A 16,526-nucleotide genomic window follows, 5' to 3' on the forward strand; every position below is an offset into this window, starting at 1 on the left:
TGTCTCTACCCACTCCCCATACCCCAACCTGATTATTTTCTTGTATAATTATTTATTTTTAGGTAGATTTTAATGACAGTGATAGGCATCCATCTCACATTTTAACTGTACAGTTTTACAAATGGATACGTGTATATCACACACACCCGTATCCAAAGAGATAACGTCTCCCTCACCTCCCCAGGTTTCCTCAGTGCTCCTCCCTGCGACTGCTCGAGGGCCTGCTGCTCTTCTGATTCACTTTACTCTAGATTAGTTTTGCCTGTTATCAAACTTCAGATGAGTGAAGTCATGCAGTTTTTACACTTGTATGGTTTTCATATTCACCAATGTTGTTTATATGCCAGTTGCTTTTAGTTGCTGAGATATGTTCCAGTGTATCAATACACTGTAATTTGTTTATTCATTCAAGAGCCCCACTATACATTATACTTCCGTTTCTCATGGGTAAATGTATAGAATTTTTGGGTCAAAGGGTAGGCATAGGATTAAGCATAGGACCTGTCCAAACTTTTTTCCCTGGTGGTTATGCCATTTTACATCCCCAGCAGCAGTGTGTGAAGTTGATGGGTCTGCATCTTACATTTTGGTGTTCTTTTTTAAGAGACGAGGTCTCACTTTGTTTTCTAGGTTGGAATGCAGTGGCGTGATCAAAGCTCACTGGAGCCTTGAACATGTTTGTCTTTTTAATTTTAGCCATTCTAGTGGGTGTTTAGTGGTATCTCATTGTGCTTTTAATTTGCATTTTGCTGATGACTAATGATGATAAACACACTTTTATGTGTTATTTGATGACTGATATATCATCCTGTTTGGTGTCTGAATGTAAAAAATTGAGTGGTAGGATACCAGCCCTGGATACAAATTCTTTAAAACTTTTATTTTGCAAATATATTTCCTTATTGCATTATTTGTCTGTTAATTTTTTTAAACACTGTTTGGATGAGCAGAAGTTTGAATTTTGAAGTTTAATATATCAATTTGGGTTTTTTTCTGGTTATTATTTTTGTGTCCTAAAATCTTAACCCTTGGTGGTGAAAATATTACTAGATGTTTTATGGTTTTAACTGTTAATTTAGGTCTTTGATACACATTGGTTTAATTTTTGTATATGGTATAAGACGGCAGCTTTGTTTTTTCCCACATGGCCAGTTTTCTACAACATTTGTTGATAAGATTTTACTTTCCCTATCAAATTGCTGTGGAACTTTAGCCAAAAATCAATTGACTATAAAAGCATTGGTCTATTTCTGGACCCTGTTCCATTGATCTGTTTGTTCCTTCTTATGCCAATACCACACTGTGGGTTTATAGGAAATCTTACATTTCGTTAGTGTAAGGTTTCCAACTTCGTTCTTTTCCAAGATTGTTTGTTTCCACATAAATTTAGAATCAACCTGTAGTATTTACAAAGAGCCTGCAGGTATTTTGGTTCAGATTATGTTGAATCTATTGAGATAAGTGACATCTTAATTTTTTTTTCCCAAAGACAGAGCCTTGCTTCGTCACCAAGGCTAGAGTGCAGTGACACGATCTCGCCTCACTGCACCCTCCACCTCCTAGTTTCAAGCGATTCTTCTGCCTCAGCCTCCCAAGTAGCTGGGAGTATAGGTGTGTACCAACACACCCAGCTAATTTTTCTGTTTTTAGTAGAGATGGGGTTTCACCATGTTGGCCAGGCTGGTCTTGAACTCCTGACCTCGTGATCCGCCCACCTTGGCCTCCCAAAGTGCTGGGATTACAGTTGTGAGCCACTGCACCCCACCTGACATCTTAATTTTGAAACTTGTTTTTTTCTTTTTTTGAGATAAAGTCTCACTCTGCCGCCTGCCACTGAGGCTGGAGTGCAGTGGCATGATCTCGGTTCACTGCAACCTCTGCCTACCTACAGGTGTGGGCCACCATGCCCAGCTAATTTTTGTATTTTTAGTAGAGACGGGTTTCACCGTGTTGGCCAGGCTGGTGTCAAACTCCTCACCTCGTAATCTACCGTGCCTGGCCCTTAATTTGGAATTTTTAGGAAGCTGGTGTATCTCTTTATTAGGACTTTGATTTCTCACAGCAGTGTCTTGGCATTTTCACGTAGAGATCCTGAATGTCTTTTGTTAAATTTATTCTCGGGCATTTTATGGTTTTTTGATGCCATTATAAATGACATTGATTTTTAAGAACAATTTTATTTTTCGAGAGTTTGTTGTCATTATATAGAAAATACAGTTGATTTTTCTGTATTCATTGGTACCAGACACTTTGTTGAATACATTAATTAGTTTTACTAGTTTTTGTTGATTTCTTGGAGTTTTCTGCATAAACCATTACGTAGTTTGTAAATAAGTACGGTTTTACATCTTCTTTTTCAGATTACTTCCTTTCTACTTAGTGTTTTTTGCCTGTGGTATACTTCTGGTATAATATTAACCTCAAGTTCTTTCTGATCTTAGAAAGAAAATGTTTTGTGTGTCAGCATGAAATGTCAGCTGTGGGTTTTTTGGAGATGCTGTTTATCAGGTTGAGGATGTCTTGCCTTCTATGTCTAGTTTGCTGAGCCTTTGTGTTCTTGTTTTTGTTTTTGAGACGGAGTCTTGCTCTGTTGCCCGGGCTGGAGTGCGGTGGCGCGATCTCGGTTCACTGTAACCTCCACCTCCCAGGTTCAAGGATTCTCCTTGCCTCAGCCTCCCACTTAGCCAGGATTACAGGCGCCTACCACCATACCCGGCTAGTTTTTTTGTGTTTTTAGTAGAGACGGGGTTTCACTATGTTGGCCAGGCTGGTTTCAAACTCCTTACCTTGTGATGAGCCCACCTCTGCCTCCCAAAGTGCTGGGATTACAGACGTGAGCCATGGCGCCCGGCTGGGCTTTTTGTTTTATAAATTATGGGTGTTGCATTGTGTTCAGTGCTTTCCTACATCTGTGATCATTGTTTTTCTCCTTTATTTTGGTAGCAGACTGCATCAATGTTTTTTTTTTTTTAATGCTAAACCAACCTTACATTCTTAGAATAAACCCTCCCTTCTTGTATGCCTAGACTAAATTTGTTAATATGTATTAAAGTTCTGTCATGAGGGATATTGGTCTATAATTTTCTGTGCTAATAAAGTCTCTGTCAGGTTTTGTATCAAGTTATGCTGGGCTCATAAAATGAGTTGTGGAGTGTTCCTTCTCTGCCTTCCTGAAGAATAAGATTGCTGTTTTTGTAAAATTGGTATTATTTCTTTTTCTTTTTTTTTGATATAGGGTCTCTCACTTTGTCACCCAGGCTGAGTACACTGCTGTACAATAATGGCTCAACGCAGCCTCAAAATTTTGGGCTCAAGTGATCCTCCTGCCTCACCTTATGAGTTGTTGGGTTTACAGGTGTGAGCCACTATGCCTGGCCAGTATTACCTTACCAGTGAAACAATTTTGCCTCTGGAGTTTTCATTGTGGAAATACTTTCAGTAATTTATTTTCTTTGATTAGTTTTGAGGCTGTGCAGATTCCGTGTCATTTTGTGTGAGTTTTTTGGTAAGTTGTATTTTTTGAGGAATTTGTTCATTTCTTTTGAGTGGTTGAAATTATTAACATAATGTTGAATATATATTACATTATCTTTTTGATGTCTGTAGGATCTGTAGTGTTATCCTTTAATTCCTGATAATTTGGTAATTTGTGTATTTCTTTTTCTTCATTTCTGCCAAGGAATTGAATTGTTTTATTAATCTTTATGAAGCAGCAGCTTTTGGCATTGTTCACTTTCTCCATTGTGTGACTTGTTTTCTGTATATATTTTAAATGATTTTTTAAATAATTGGGGCAGTTTTTTATTATTGGCCATTTCTAGATTGCTAATTTAGTTGTCTTATAGCCAGAGAGCACATTCTGTATGATATCGCTTGTTTTCAAGTTAGTAAGTCTTGTTTATGACTAGGTTATGATTGGTCTTAGAGAATATTTCAAGTGCACTTTGAAAGTATATATTCTACAGTTGTTGCTGGGTGTCATGTTTTGTACGTTTCCAGTTAGGGTGGTTTTTGGTGGCATTCAGATATTTTGTTTTTTGGCTTTGTTTTGTTTTGGAGTCTCACTTTGTCGGCAGGCCGGAATGCAGTGTCTGGATCTTGGCTCACTGCAACCTCCCCCTCCTGGGTTCAGGTGATTCTCCTGCCTTACCCCCCCTCAAGTAGCTGGGATTACAGGCGTGCACCACCATGCCCAGCTCATACTTGTATTTTTAGTAGAGACAGGGTTTCGCCATGTTGCCCAGACTGGTCTCAAATTCTGGGCCTCAAGTGATCCTCCTGCTTCGACCTCCCAAAGTGCTGGGATTACAGGTGTGAGACACTGAATCATATGACTATATGAGTCACATAATTTTCATATAATTATGTGATTAACATAATTTTCATATAACAAAATTTACCCTTTTGAAGTCTGGTTTAGTGTTTTTTAGTATATTCACAAAGTTGTGCAACTACCACCACTATTCCAGAATGCTTCCATCACTCAAAAAAGAAACCCCATACCTGTTGGTAGGCATTCCCTCCCACCTTCTACTTTCCAACCACAAATCTGCTTTCCATCTCTATGGATTTGCATATTCTGGACATTGCCTGTCACTGGAATCATACAATATGTGGCCTTTCTTATCTGGGTTCTTTCACTCAGCATAATGTTTTCACGGTTAATTATGTTATAGCATGTGTTTGTATTCATTCTTTTTTATGGCCAAATAATATTCCATTGTGTGGACCCACCACACTGTTCACAGGATCGTAGGTGATGGACACTTTTTGCCATCTGAGCCACTTGGGCTGAGCAATGCCTGGGACAAGTGGTAACTCACAGATCTCACAAGTCATGTTTCTGTGTTGCAAGGGTAGACAGCTACCTCATTTCTGCCTGGTTTGTTCACCCTCTTGGGCCTTAAAATATGTTTTAAAGATACATTGTTTAGATTTAAGAATTGTTACCTATGGGAGTGTTAATCTAACCAAGCTGTCTTAAAGTCACGGAGGAGGGGGAAGGGAGGCAGCTTGGTGGTTGACTCAGCTCCTCTGCTGGAATAGTGAGATTCCTGACCAAAGGAAGCTTTCCCATGGTGCCTGGGCACCACTGACCTTTTCATTCTTTCTCATTCTTCCTGGGCCCTCCTGTTGCTGTAGGCCTCCATGAAGAAGTGGACTATTCTGAAAAACTCAAGTTCAGCGATGATGAAGAGGAGGAGGAAGTTGTGAAGGACGGCAGGCCAAAGTGGTAAGGACCCCTGCCCCATCAATATGAGCGCATCTGTACTTATTAGTGCAGCTATGTGCCGAGAGCATTTCCCAGTTTCCATAGCAACCTGGAAGGGCAGGTACTGTTTCCAGTTTGGGGGTGACAGCTGCTGATCATGGCTGTGAAAGAGTAGAGCCAGGGTTGGCCTGCAGGTGCTACTGCATCCTATGCATAGTCAGCCTTTTCACCACCGTGTCAGTGTGTGCCCAAGTGTGTTATGCAGACCATGTCTTCATGGATTGCTTGTGGCCGTTAAGCTCAAAAAGGCTTCTGTGGCCGAGCACATTTGGGAAACTTCCCGGGGTTCGAATTCTTCTTTTTTGGAGACAGGCGGTCACTCTGTCACCCAGGCTGGAGTGCAGTGGCATGATCTTGACTCATTACAACCTCTGTCTTCTGGGCTCAGTGATTCTCCCACCTCGGCCTCCCAAGTAGGTGGGACCACAGATGAGCACCACCATGCCCAGCTAACATTTCTGCTAGAGATGGCGTTTGGCCACATTACCCAGATTTGGTCTCTAGCTGCTGGGCTTAAGTGGTCCACCTGCTACAGCCTCCCAAAGTGCTGGGATAACAGGCATGAGCCATCACACCCAGCTTCAACTTCTTTCTTTCTTCCTTCCTTTCTTTCTTTTTTTTGAGATGGAGTTTCGCTCTTGTTACCCAGGTTGGAGTGCAATGGCGCGATCTTGGCTCACCGCAACCTCTGCCTCCTGGGTTCAAGCTATTCTCCTGCCTCAGCCTCCCGAGTAGCTGGGACTACAGGTGCGCACCACCATGTTCGGCTAATTTTTTGTATTTTTAGTAGAGACGGGGTTTCACTATGTTGACCAGGATGGTCTCGATCTCTTGACTCTGTGATCCACCTGCCTCAGCCTCCCAAAGTGCTGGGATTATAGGCGTGAGCCACTGCGCCCGGCCAACTTCTTTCTTTACTCCAAGACCCCTCAGAGTCTTGAAAATACACTGAGGGCCAGGTGCGGTGGCTCACACCTGTAATCCCAACACTTCGGAGGCCAGGGTAGGCAGATCACTTGAGGCCAGGAGTTTGAGACTAGCCTGCCCAAGATGGTGAAACCCCATCTCTACTAAAAATACAAAAATTAGCCAGGTGTGGTGGCACGGGCCTGTAATCCCAGCTGCTCGGGAGGCTGAGGGTAGGAGAATTGCTGGAAACCAGGAGGCAGAGGGTGAGGTGAATGGAGATCACGCCACTGCACTCCAGCCTCGGCAACAGAGCAAAACTCTGTCTCAGAAAAAATAACATAAAAAAATTAAGTACACTGGGGAGGTGGAGAAGCAGAATGGTTGCCAGCTTTCCTGAATTTATTTGACCATGTTAATCTTGTCTCTCTCTCTTTTTTTTTTTTTTGGATCATTTCCTTGGACTAGTTTAGTTTTACTTTATTTCCTTTAGAAAGTACTACACTGTACTCTTATCCCTCCAGTTTTTATCACAATATTAGTAGCATTTACTAATACTTTTAAAATAATACCCCAAAATTAGCTGGGCATGGTGTGTACCTGTAGTCCCGACTACTCAGGAGGCTGAGGTGGGAGGACTACTTGAGTCCAGAAGGTAGAAGCTGCAGTGTAGAATGCCTGTTTGCTTCACATTTATCACTGCTTTCCTTTAAAATGTGATTGTTTTATATTGTTTAGATATTAATGCTTTGCTGTTGTCTTGGATATATTTTTCTCTTTGTTTTCTTGTTAAGAACTGAATATTGTTCAGTCAAATCCGTGAGTCATCTTTTTCTTTGTTATTTCATCTTTTACTTAAAAGCGTCTAAAGTAAGTGCCCATCTTCTGGAAGGAGTTGGTAATAATCTTCTGCTACCCCTCCTCTGATGGCACACAAAAAATGAAATTCTGTAATTTCTTTTCATGCTGTTTGATTTCGGCTGAAGCTTTGGATGCAGTCGGGACATACCTATGGGTCAGTTCCTGAAACACTAAGCTCAGAAGGAGCTGTGATTAAGAATTTAAATCAAAGGCAAAGACATAAGCTCTTAGAGACTGCTTGGAGCAGGACGACACTCTGTTCCTTGTCTGCTTGAGGCGATGGGAACTGAATATTCCGCTCAAGGAACTGGACATTGGTTTTGGAGGCAATTTTGCCCCTGGCTTTGACCAAGGGCACTTCAAAATAAGAGTGCCTGAACTACCTCCTTCCTGAAACCTGCTCTTTTTTTCATGTTCTCTGAGCTGGTTGGTGACCTGGTAGAGCATCCACGTCTTATTTGACATCTTTATTTCCTCATACATGATTGGCTCCCAAAACTTGCCCTGACTCTGTCTTGTCTCTTCATTTTCTCTGGGGCTATTGGGACCTCCTCCTTTTCTGAACCATCCATGCATCTACCAGTTCATCTCCACCCTTCATCCTGTCCTCTGTGGCCCATCCTTCACACCCTGCCATAGTCATCTTCTAAAAACACAGGTCTTTTCCACAGGTCAGCAGCTTTCCTGTGGTCTCTATTTCTTACAAAGTCAACTCGGAATCACTGGCAGTTGTCGCCCGCTCTATAATCTCCTGAGTTGTGTTACCTGCCTTGTCTTCCCTCCCTCCCCGTGTACATACGTGTGGGTAGACACGCAGGCCCACATACCTGCCATCCCTAATTCCCGCTATTCTCTGATCTGCTGTATTCCTGGGCCCTTGTAAATGCTTTGTCCCAGTGCTGTTGCTTCTACTGTGACATGTCCAGACTTCTGAGAATGGCACCCATCTCCCTTCTTGTCCAGCCGCCCCTGCAGCTGTGTTTGGAATGCCTCCTCCTTTTCCATGCTGTGTAGGCTCTGCTTGTCTCTTCTTGCTCTTTTATTGTGGCACTGTTCAGTAGTCATCTTTTGTTCTTTTGAGGGGCATTTATTGAGCAACCGGCTTGTGCAGAGCATAGCGAGGGAGTGCTACCGAAAGGAATCAGACATGCACCTGGGAGTACTGGTTCAAATCTGTGAGGGGTATCCCCTTAACCTTGATGAGACTCAGCTACTGACTTTTTTTTTTTTTTTTTTTTTTTTTTTGGGAGACAAAGTCTTACCCTGTCACCCAGGCTGGGATGCAGTGGCATGATCTTGGCTCACTGCAACCTCAGCCTCCCAGGTTCAAGCAATTCTCCTGCCCTGGCCTCTTGAGTAGCTAGGATTATAGGTGCGCACTACCACACTAGGCTAATTTTTGTATTTTTAGTAGAGATGGTTGCACCATGTTGGTCAGACTGGTTTTGAATTCTTGACCTTGTGATCCGCCCACCTCTGCCTCCCAAAATGCTAAGATTACAGGCATGAGACACCACACCAGGCCCAGCTACTGTCTTTTCAAAGCAAGGATGTCCAATCATTTGGCTTCCCTGGGCCACGTCGGAAGAGTTGTCTTGGGCCACACATAAAATGTACTAATGATAGCTGGTAAGCAAAAAAGTCAGGAAAAAAATATCTCATAATGTGGTTTTGTTTTGTTTTCTTTTCTTTTCTTTTTCCCCCGAAAGAGAGTCTCATTCTGTTGCCCAGGCTGGAGTGTACTGGCGCAATCTTGGCTCACTGGAGCCTTGACCTCTGGGATTAAAGCAATTCTCCAGCCTCAGCCTCTTGAGTAGTTAGGATTACAGGTGTCCGCTACCACACCTGGCTAATTTTTGTACTTTTAGTAGAGACTTGGTTTCACCAGGTTGCCCTGGCTGGTCTGGAACTCCTGACCTGAAGTGATCAGCCTGGCTCAGCCTCCCAAAGTGCTAGAGTTACAAGTGTGAGCCACTGCACCCACCCTCTCATAATGTTTTAAGAAAGTTGACAAATTTGTGTTGAGCTGCATCCAAAGCCCAAGGCCACCCTGGGCCACATGTGGCCCCTAGGCTGTGGGTTGGACAAGTTTGCTTTAAAGTGAGGGTCATGAGGACTTATTTTGCGTCGGTGAAATAATGAGTGTGACACATCCTGCCTAGAGCTCTGTTCATGAGAGTGACTTGATAAATGGTGGTTCCGAATTGTGGAATTCACACGGATGTGGTGGGAATGGTGGTCCATTCTGATGAAGGAAATGATACGGACAGCTAACTTTGGAATTCCCAAGGCCTCTGACCATTGAGATCAGACCTGCTTAACCTGACTGCATAAACTTAACATCAAATGTGCTTTGTCCTAGGAACAGCTGGGACCCTAGGAGGCAGCGGCAGTTGTCAATGAGCTCTGCGGACAGTGTGGACGCCAAGCGGACTCAAGAGGAAGGGAAGGACTGGGCTGAAGCAGTGGGTGCATCCCGTGTTGTCCGAAAGCCACCAGACCCTCAGCCACCATCCAGGAAGCTTCATGGCTGGGTAGCAGGCCCTGACTACCAGGTACCAAGGGCCCATGGCTGGCCTATGTATTTGAACTCCTCTGAGTTCAGTGGCTAGGTTTCTGAAAAAGTCCTGGGTGGGCATTTCCTTTTCATTTTTAGATTTCTTTTTTAAAAAAATAATCTCTTTGTAGAGGTAGGGTCTCACTGTGTTGCCCAGGCTGGTCTCGAACTCCAGCTTAAGCAATGCAATGTGCTAGGATTACAGATGTGAGCCACCGTGCCTAGCTATTTTTTTTTTTTTTTTTTTTTTTGAGATAAGGTCTTGCTCTACCTCCACCTCTCACCCTCAAGCCATCCTCCCATCTCAGCCACCTGAGTAGCTTGGGACTACTGGTGTGCCACCACTCCTGGCTCATTTCATTCATTTTTTGTAGAGATGAGGTCTTACTATGTTGCCAAGGCCGGTCTTGAGCTCCTGGGCTCAACGGATCCTCCTGCCTCAGCCTCCCAAAGTGCCGAGATTATAGGCACGAGCCACTGTGTTTGTCCTATTGTTTTCATTAAAAAAAATTAAAACAGCTAGGCATGGTGGCTCACACACTTGGCGAGGCTGAGGCAGGAGGATCGCTTGAGATCAGGAGTTCAAGACCATCCTGGCCAACACAGCAAAACCCTATCTCCAAAAAAAAAAAAAAAAAAAAAAAAGAAAAGAAATCATTAAAACAGCCTCAAAGTGATAGAAAAAGTTGGAAGTACAGTACAAACGATGCTTTTTCTGAACTAATTGAATAAGTAGTCACCCTGATGAATCTCTTTACACCGTGGTGCTTGTTTCCTACCAAGACAGTGAAATTCTACCCAGGTAACCACAGTGACTTCCAGGAAATCAGCCTTGATCATTGATTGCCATTTCATCTGCAGACGCCATTCACCTTTTATTAGTTCCCATTAATGTCCTTACCCGAAAGAATCCAGTTCAGAATCATATACCTTTAGTTTTCTCTAGTCTGGATCAGTTCCTCAGCCTTTCCTTAACTTTCATGACTTTGAGGCTTTGGAACAGTACAAACCAGTGGAATGCCGCTCAAATTGAGTTTATTATCATCTTTATTGTGAAGAGGTCCAAGATTGCCATCCTTGGAAGGGATCTCTCAGACATGACCCGACTTTTCTCATTGCATCCCACCAGGGTAACCACGCCTTCACCCTATCTCCTTCTGGCTATGTCTACTTTAGTCTCTTGATTAACAGGGTCCCTGCCAGGTTTCATATTGTAGAGTTAACTCTTTTCTCTGTTTGTAGTTGATGAGAATTTTGTTGGGGGATATTTTGAGACTGAACATCCCATTTCTGATCAAGCTTTCGGTTTATTTATTTATTTACATCAGTGGGTGATAATCTGCTGCTGTCACCCAGTTGGCCATCGGGAGCCCTGTCAGGCCAGTGCGTGTCCTTTTTAACTGTCTTCATCCTTTTATGGAGCCCGCCCTTCATCTTTCCTGGACTCATCTTGTTCTTGACCTGTCTTGTCTGGGATCAGCTCTTTCTCCACGAAGTCCTAGTTCTTTTTAGTGCAGGATGATATTTAGAAACCAGTGTCTGAGCCCCAGCAGGCTCCTTGCTGTTGGGGTGTCACTGCTCCTGGACCTCCTCAGTGGACATTTGCGGGGGATGTATTTAGGTATATACATATGTGCACAAATACATTCATACCTGTATTATTTCTGTATCTGTCCAGGTTGAGAACTCTGTGTTCTCATCGATACTCCAGTTCCACAGACTCCATTCCTGTTCCTTCCAGTGCATTTTTTCACTTCCTTTCTCTAACAGTGCAAAGCTGTCCCTCGTACTTATACTCACTTGCTCAGTCTCCCTGTGTGTGACCAATCTCATTTCTGCTGCCATGCTCTCTCCCTTGCACAGATGCCCTCCTTGCCCACTCAGGTGTCATTGTCACCACTCCTGGATGCCCTGGGTGTCCCTACCGGGCCAACTCTGCCTATGAACGTCCCCCTCATCCAGCTTGGGCCCTAGCCTCACACCTTCACAGGTGTGCCCTCCTCTCCTTGCCTGGACTGTGACCATTTGGAGTGCAGTGAGCCACCAGGACTCCTTGGCACCAGGTGCCTGGCTTGCCTTGCCACACCTGATGACACTGGGACTAGACTGTTCAGGAGTGGGAGGGCTGGGGAAGGAAGAGTCATGACTTTGAATACACTTGGTAAAGCCTGCTATTTTCAATGCTCTTTGCTATTTATTTTTTATTATTTGTTTTTGGAGACGGAGTCTTGCTCTGTCACCCAGGCTGGAGTGTATTGGCATAATCTTGGCTCACTGCAATCTCTGCCTCCCGGGTTCAAGTGATTCTCCTGCCTCAGCCTCCTCTATAGCTGGGATTACAGGCATGTATCACCACGCCTGGCTATTTTTGTATTTTTAGTAGAAATGGGATTGTACCGTGTTGGCCAGGCTAATATCAAACTCCTGATCCGCCTGCCTTGGCCTCCCAAAGTGCTGGGATTACAAGCATGAGCCACGGCGCCCATCCTGCTTCTTGCTATTTAAAGGGCTCCTATTCCACATTCTTATAAAAGGAAAATGTCCTTAAGCTGCAGTCTGCTAATTGAATACCTATTATATACACGTATAGGCACATATGTAAGTGCTGGGTACAAGAGACACAAAAGCGAAACAAAATTGACACAGTGCCATTGCTCTTGGAAATTATTCTGCAGTTAATCCACATTTTCATTTACATGTTGAGATGGCTCAGTATTCCCTATTTTTTTCCTTTTCACCAGCTAAGAAGTAGTGCTTATCAGTATTCAGAAGGTTTCACTTTAAGGTACTCATAACAGACAGCACTATAAATTAACTAAACATCAATGGTGATGAAATATATATACTTAATTTATGTATCCAAGGAATCTTCTGACCACAATTTTTTTTTTTTTTTTTTTTTTTTTTTAAATAGAGTCTCACTCTGTTACCAGGCTGGAGTGCAGTGGTGCAGTCTCAGCTCACTACAACTCCGCCTCCCAGGTTCAGGCCATCCTCCTGCCTCAGCCTCTCGAGTAGCTGGGATTACAAGTGTGTGCCACCACACCCAGCTAATTTTTGTATTTTTAGTAGAGATGGGGTTTCACCATGTTGTCTAGGCTAGTCTTGAACTCCTGACTTCTGGGAATCCATCTGCCTTGGCCTCCTAAAGTGCTGGGATTATAGGTTTAAACCACTGCCCCCAGCCTCTTCTGGCCAAATTTCTTTAAAAATGGTCTTAGTTCAAATTACTTTGCAGAACATTTAGTCTGTAAAGTGATCACTAATTTCAGGTCAGTGTAGGAAGGCACATCAAAGGTCTTGACTGGACATGTACCCTCTGGGTCTGTTATTTCCTTTCTAGGAAATTATCTGAAGGAAGTAATCAGGATTAGGCATGAAGGCTGATGTGCAGTATTGTATTGAATCCCATGGGATAAAGGCAGTTAGGCAGTTTATGGTATGAGCCATGAACTGATCAACACACAGCCATTAGAAAGGTATAGACAGACACTCATGCTCAGTGGCAAAGAGAAAGGAAGGTGCACACTTCGGCTCCAATGATATTATGTAAATGTACCTTCATGCTTCTAAAGTGGAAGTTTATAATCTTATGATTACAATACTTACCTCTGGCTTATGAGAAGTTAATTGTTAGGAAACTCCTTGACTACAGTAAGTTTTTGTATATTTCGTTTACTAAAGTACAATTAACCTACAAGAAAAGGCCTAAATCCTGTTTCTTTGGTTTGATTTTTGACAGTTATATACATCTGTGTCATTAGCATTCAAAACAGGAAGTCCTGCCTTTTTCTGATAGTCAAATCTTATTAGAATTTCAGTGGCTGGAACTCAGGTGCCACCTGTCCATCATTTGTGCTGTTGCAAGATCTGCATGCAGCTTTACCCCTGCAGACCAGTGAGAAAGCGTCCGCGTTAAGAGCTTTTCACTCTGCATTTTGGCACTGTGGTTATCCAGTAACTAGCAACCAGCAAGAAACTCAGAAATGGATAAATATCCAAAAGAAATTTTTTTAGACATGCTTTTTTGTTTTGTTTTGACGGCGTCTGGCTCTGTTCACTTGCTGGAGTATAGTGGTGTGATCTCGACTCATTGCAGCCTGCTGGGCTCAAGTGATCCTTCCTGCCTCAGCCTCCTGAGTAGCTGGGACCATATAGCATGTACCCACGCCCAGCTAATTTTTGTAATTTTTATTTTTGTAAATACAGGGTCTCACCGTATTGCCCAGGCTGATCTCAAGCTCCTAGGCTCATGCAGTCCCCTGTGTTGGCCCCCCAAAGTGCAGGAATTACAGGCATGAGCCACCGCACCTGGCTAGACATGCCTTTCTATATAAAGAGCACTTTGAAGCTTTATGTCTGACAGTGAATTTTATTTTCCTATGGCTCTTTCTATCCAGGGGTCCAGGGGTTTATGTATTTTCGTGCAGGCAGGAGTAGCGGTTTCCTGACCCAGGAATAATCGGTGTGTGGCTTCCTGCTGCAGTTCATTAGCCGTGGAGACCCTTAGCTTGTGTGCCCATCAGCAGTGATAGGAGTGTTCCTCGTGTGTGGTCGCAGTGTAGAGTGCTTTGCAAACATGGTTTCAACCTCACAATCCTAAGAACTTTCTTTGTTGTTCCCATTTTAAAAACAAGGAAGTGAGGTGTGGAGAGTTGACATTTGGCCTAAACCCCATTCCACATACAGCAGAGGCCAGAGCAGGATTTGAATCCAGCTCTGTCACACACCTGCACTGCCTCTTGAAGGTGCTTGAGGACTGTGGGAGGGGAACTGATCCTAAAATGGGAGCGGTCCCTGTATCCCGGGTCTGGGACCTGCCGCCTTATCTCAGAGACGTTCTCTTGGCAGAAGTCCTTGATGAGCAGCGTGTTCCGGCAACAGTCCATCGAGGACAAGGAGGACAAGCCCCCACCGAGGCAGAAGTTCATTCAGTCAGAGATGTCTGAGGCGGTGGAGCGAGCCCGAAAGCGCCGGGAAGAAGAGGAGCGCCGAGCCCGGGAAGAGAGGCTGGCTGCCTGTGCCGCCAAACTCAAGCAGCTGGACCAGAAGTGCAAGCAGGCGCGGAAGGCAGGTGAGGCCCAGAAACAGGCAGAGAAGGAAGTGCCCCAGTCTCCAAGTGCTGAGAAGGCATCGCCCCAGGAAAACAGCCCTGCTCTCTGCAAAGGTAAGAGCTGGGCCCTCTTCCCACCAAGTAGAAACCCTGGCCTGTTGTCATTGGCTTGTTACTTGCACCTGCCTTCCTCCTTAGCTAGCAGAGCCTTTGGCTTATGACGAGATCATACTGGGAAGCATCAGTTGTTAAAAGCATAGGCCTCGGTCAGGCCTGGGTCCTGATCCTATTTGAACTTCTTTTTTTATAATTTCAACTGTTATTTTAGATTTTGAAGGGCGTACATTGTGTAATGCTGAAGTTTGGGATACGAATGACCCTGTCACCCAAGTAGTGAGCATAGTGCCCAATAGGTAGTTTTTCAGCCCTTTTTTCTTCTCCCTCTAAACGTCTTAAACTAGCTGGAGAGCACCTCACCTCTCTGGAGCCTGTTTCTTTTTTTTTTTTTTGAGACGGAGTTTCACTCTTGTTACCCAGGCTGGAGTGCAATGGCGCGATCTCGGCTCACCGCAACCTCCGCCTCCTGAGTTCAGGCAATTCTCCTGCCTTAGCCTCCCGAGTAGCTGGGATTACAGGCACGCGCCACCATGCCCAGCTAATGTTTTGTATTTTTAGCAGAGACGGGGTTTCACCATGTTGAGCAGGATGGTCTCGATCTCTTGACCTCGTGATCCACCCATCTCGGCCTCCCAAAGTGCTGCGATTACAGGCTTGAGCCACTGCGCCCGGCTGGAGCCTGTTTCTTTGTCTGTGAAATGGGATGAGTACGTACCTGCCATCATGGTGAGGGGTGTATAGCATGCTCCGGTTTCTGAGACATAGAAATCATGCATCTGCTCACTGATGATACTGGTCGTCACAGTTGTTATCACTATCCCTGCCCAACCAAAGTCACAAGTGCCCCAGGACTTTAACAAAACCTCAGATCCTTTGACCTAGAATAAAAAAAATAAGCCCTCTTGCTTGGTAGAATACTTTTCCTGTTGTTGATTCTAAAAGAAATGGATCACGTGGCCCTTTTGTGTGCGTGCGTGTGTGCGTGCGTGCGTGTGCGTGTGTGTGCGCGCGCACGCGCGATAGGGTCTCACTCTGTTGCCCAGGCTGGAGTGGTGGGATCTCGGCTCACTACAACCTCCCCCTGCCAGGTTCAAGCTATTCTCTGGCCTCAGCCTCCAGAGAAGCTGGGATTACAGGCACACACCACCACGTCCAGCTAATTTTTGTATTTTTAGTAGAGACGGGGTTTCATCATGTTGGTCAGGCTGGTTTGGAGCTCCAGACCTCAAGTGATCCACCCACCTTGGCCTCCCATAGTGCTGGGATTATAGGGATGAACCACCATGTCTGGCTGACATGGCCCTGTTTAAGAGTGATTAAACAGTGCTATTTTAAGCAGAGTGTCGCAGTTTTAAAGAATATAATCAGCTGTTTCCTTTGTAATTCTTAAAAATAAACTCAGATCAGCTCTTGTTAGAAGACAAGGGGATGTTTGAAACTCTGAAAGCTTCTCAGTTGACCAATCACCTGAGAGTCCTAGTGCCCTTTTGGCCAGGGAACTCATCTCTAGTTTTCCTTCTGATCTCCTTTTATTAAAGGTTGATTGAGGGCTGTGCCAGTCCTATGGCGAAGTTGGCGCTGAGCATTTTCTGCTTGTCAGGCACTGTCTTCAGTATAAATCTATACTTAATTTAATTCTCACAGAAGCCCTGGGAGCACGCATGGTGGTTATTCTTATTTGCAGATGAAGAAATGGCCAAGGAGAGCCTGGAAAATGTGCTAAGGAAGCACAACCTTTCTCTTGTTTTTGTTTTTTTTTT

General features: G+C 44.2%; 1 protein-coding gene across 8 annotated transcripts in view; it reads left to right on the plus strand.

Annotated features, from left to right (window-relative positions):
• The window catches only part of PRRC2B (proline rich coiled-coil 2B), a 119,668-nt gene that overhangs the window by 69,362 nt on the left and 33,780 nt on the right, over positions 1-16,526 (plus strand). For 7 of the 8 annotated variants that reach the window (XM_032257634.1, XM_032257633.1, XM_032257639.1 and 4 more), the window contains exons 10-12: positions 5,143-5,233; positions 9,402-9,594; positions 14,448-14,763. In XM_032257634.1, coding sequence (XP_032113525.1) covers positions 5,143-5,233; positions 9,402-9,594; positions 14,448-14,763 — 600 coding nt within the window. The remainder of the gene's footprint in view (positions 1-5,142; positions 5,234-9,401; positions 9,595-14,447; positions 14,764-16,526) is intronic. The other variant, XM_032257638.1, reaches the window with a different exon arrangement.

Source organism: Sapajus apella, unplaced genomic scaffold, assembly GCF_009761245.1.
Source record: "Sapajus apella isolate SASKATOON/1434 unplaced genomic scaffold, GSC_monkey_1.0 scaffold97, whole genome shotgun sequence".
Lineage (NCBI taxonomy): Eukaryota > Metazoa > Chordata > Mammalia > Primates > Cebidae > Sapajus > Sapajus apella.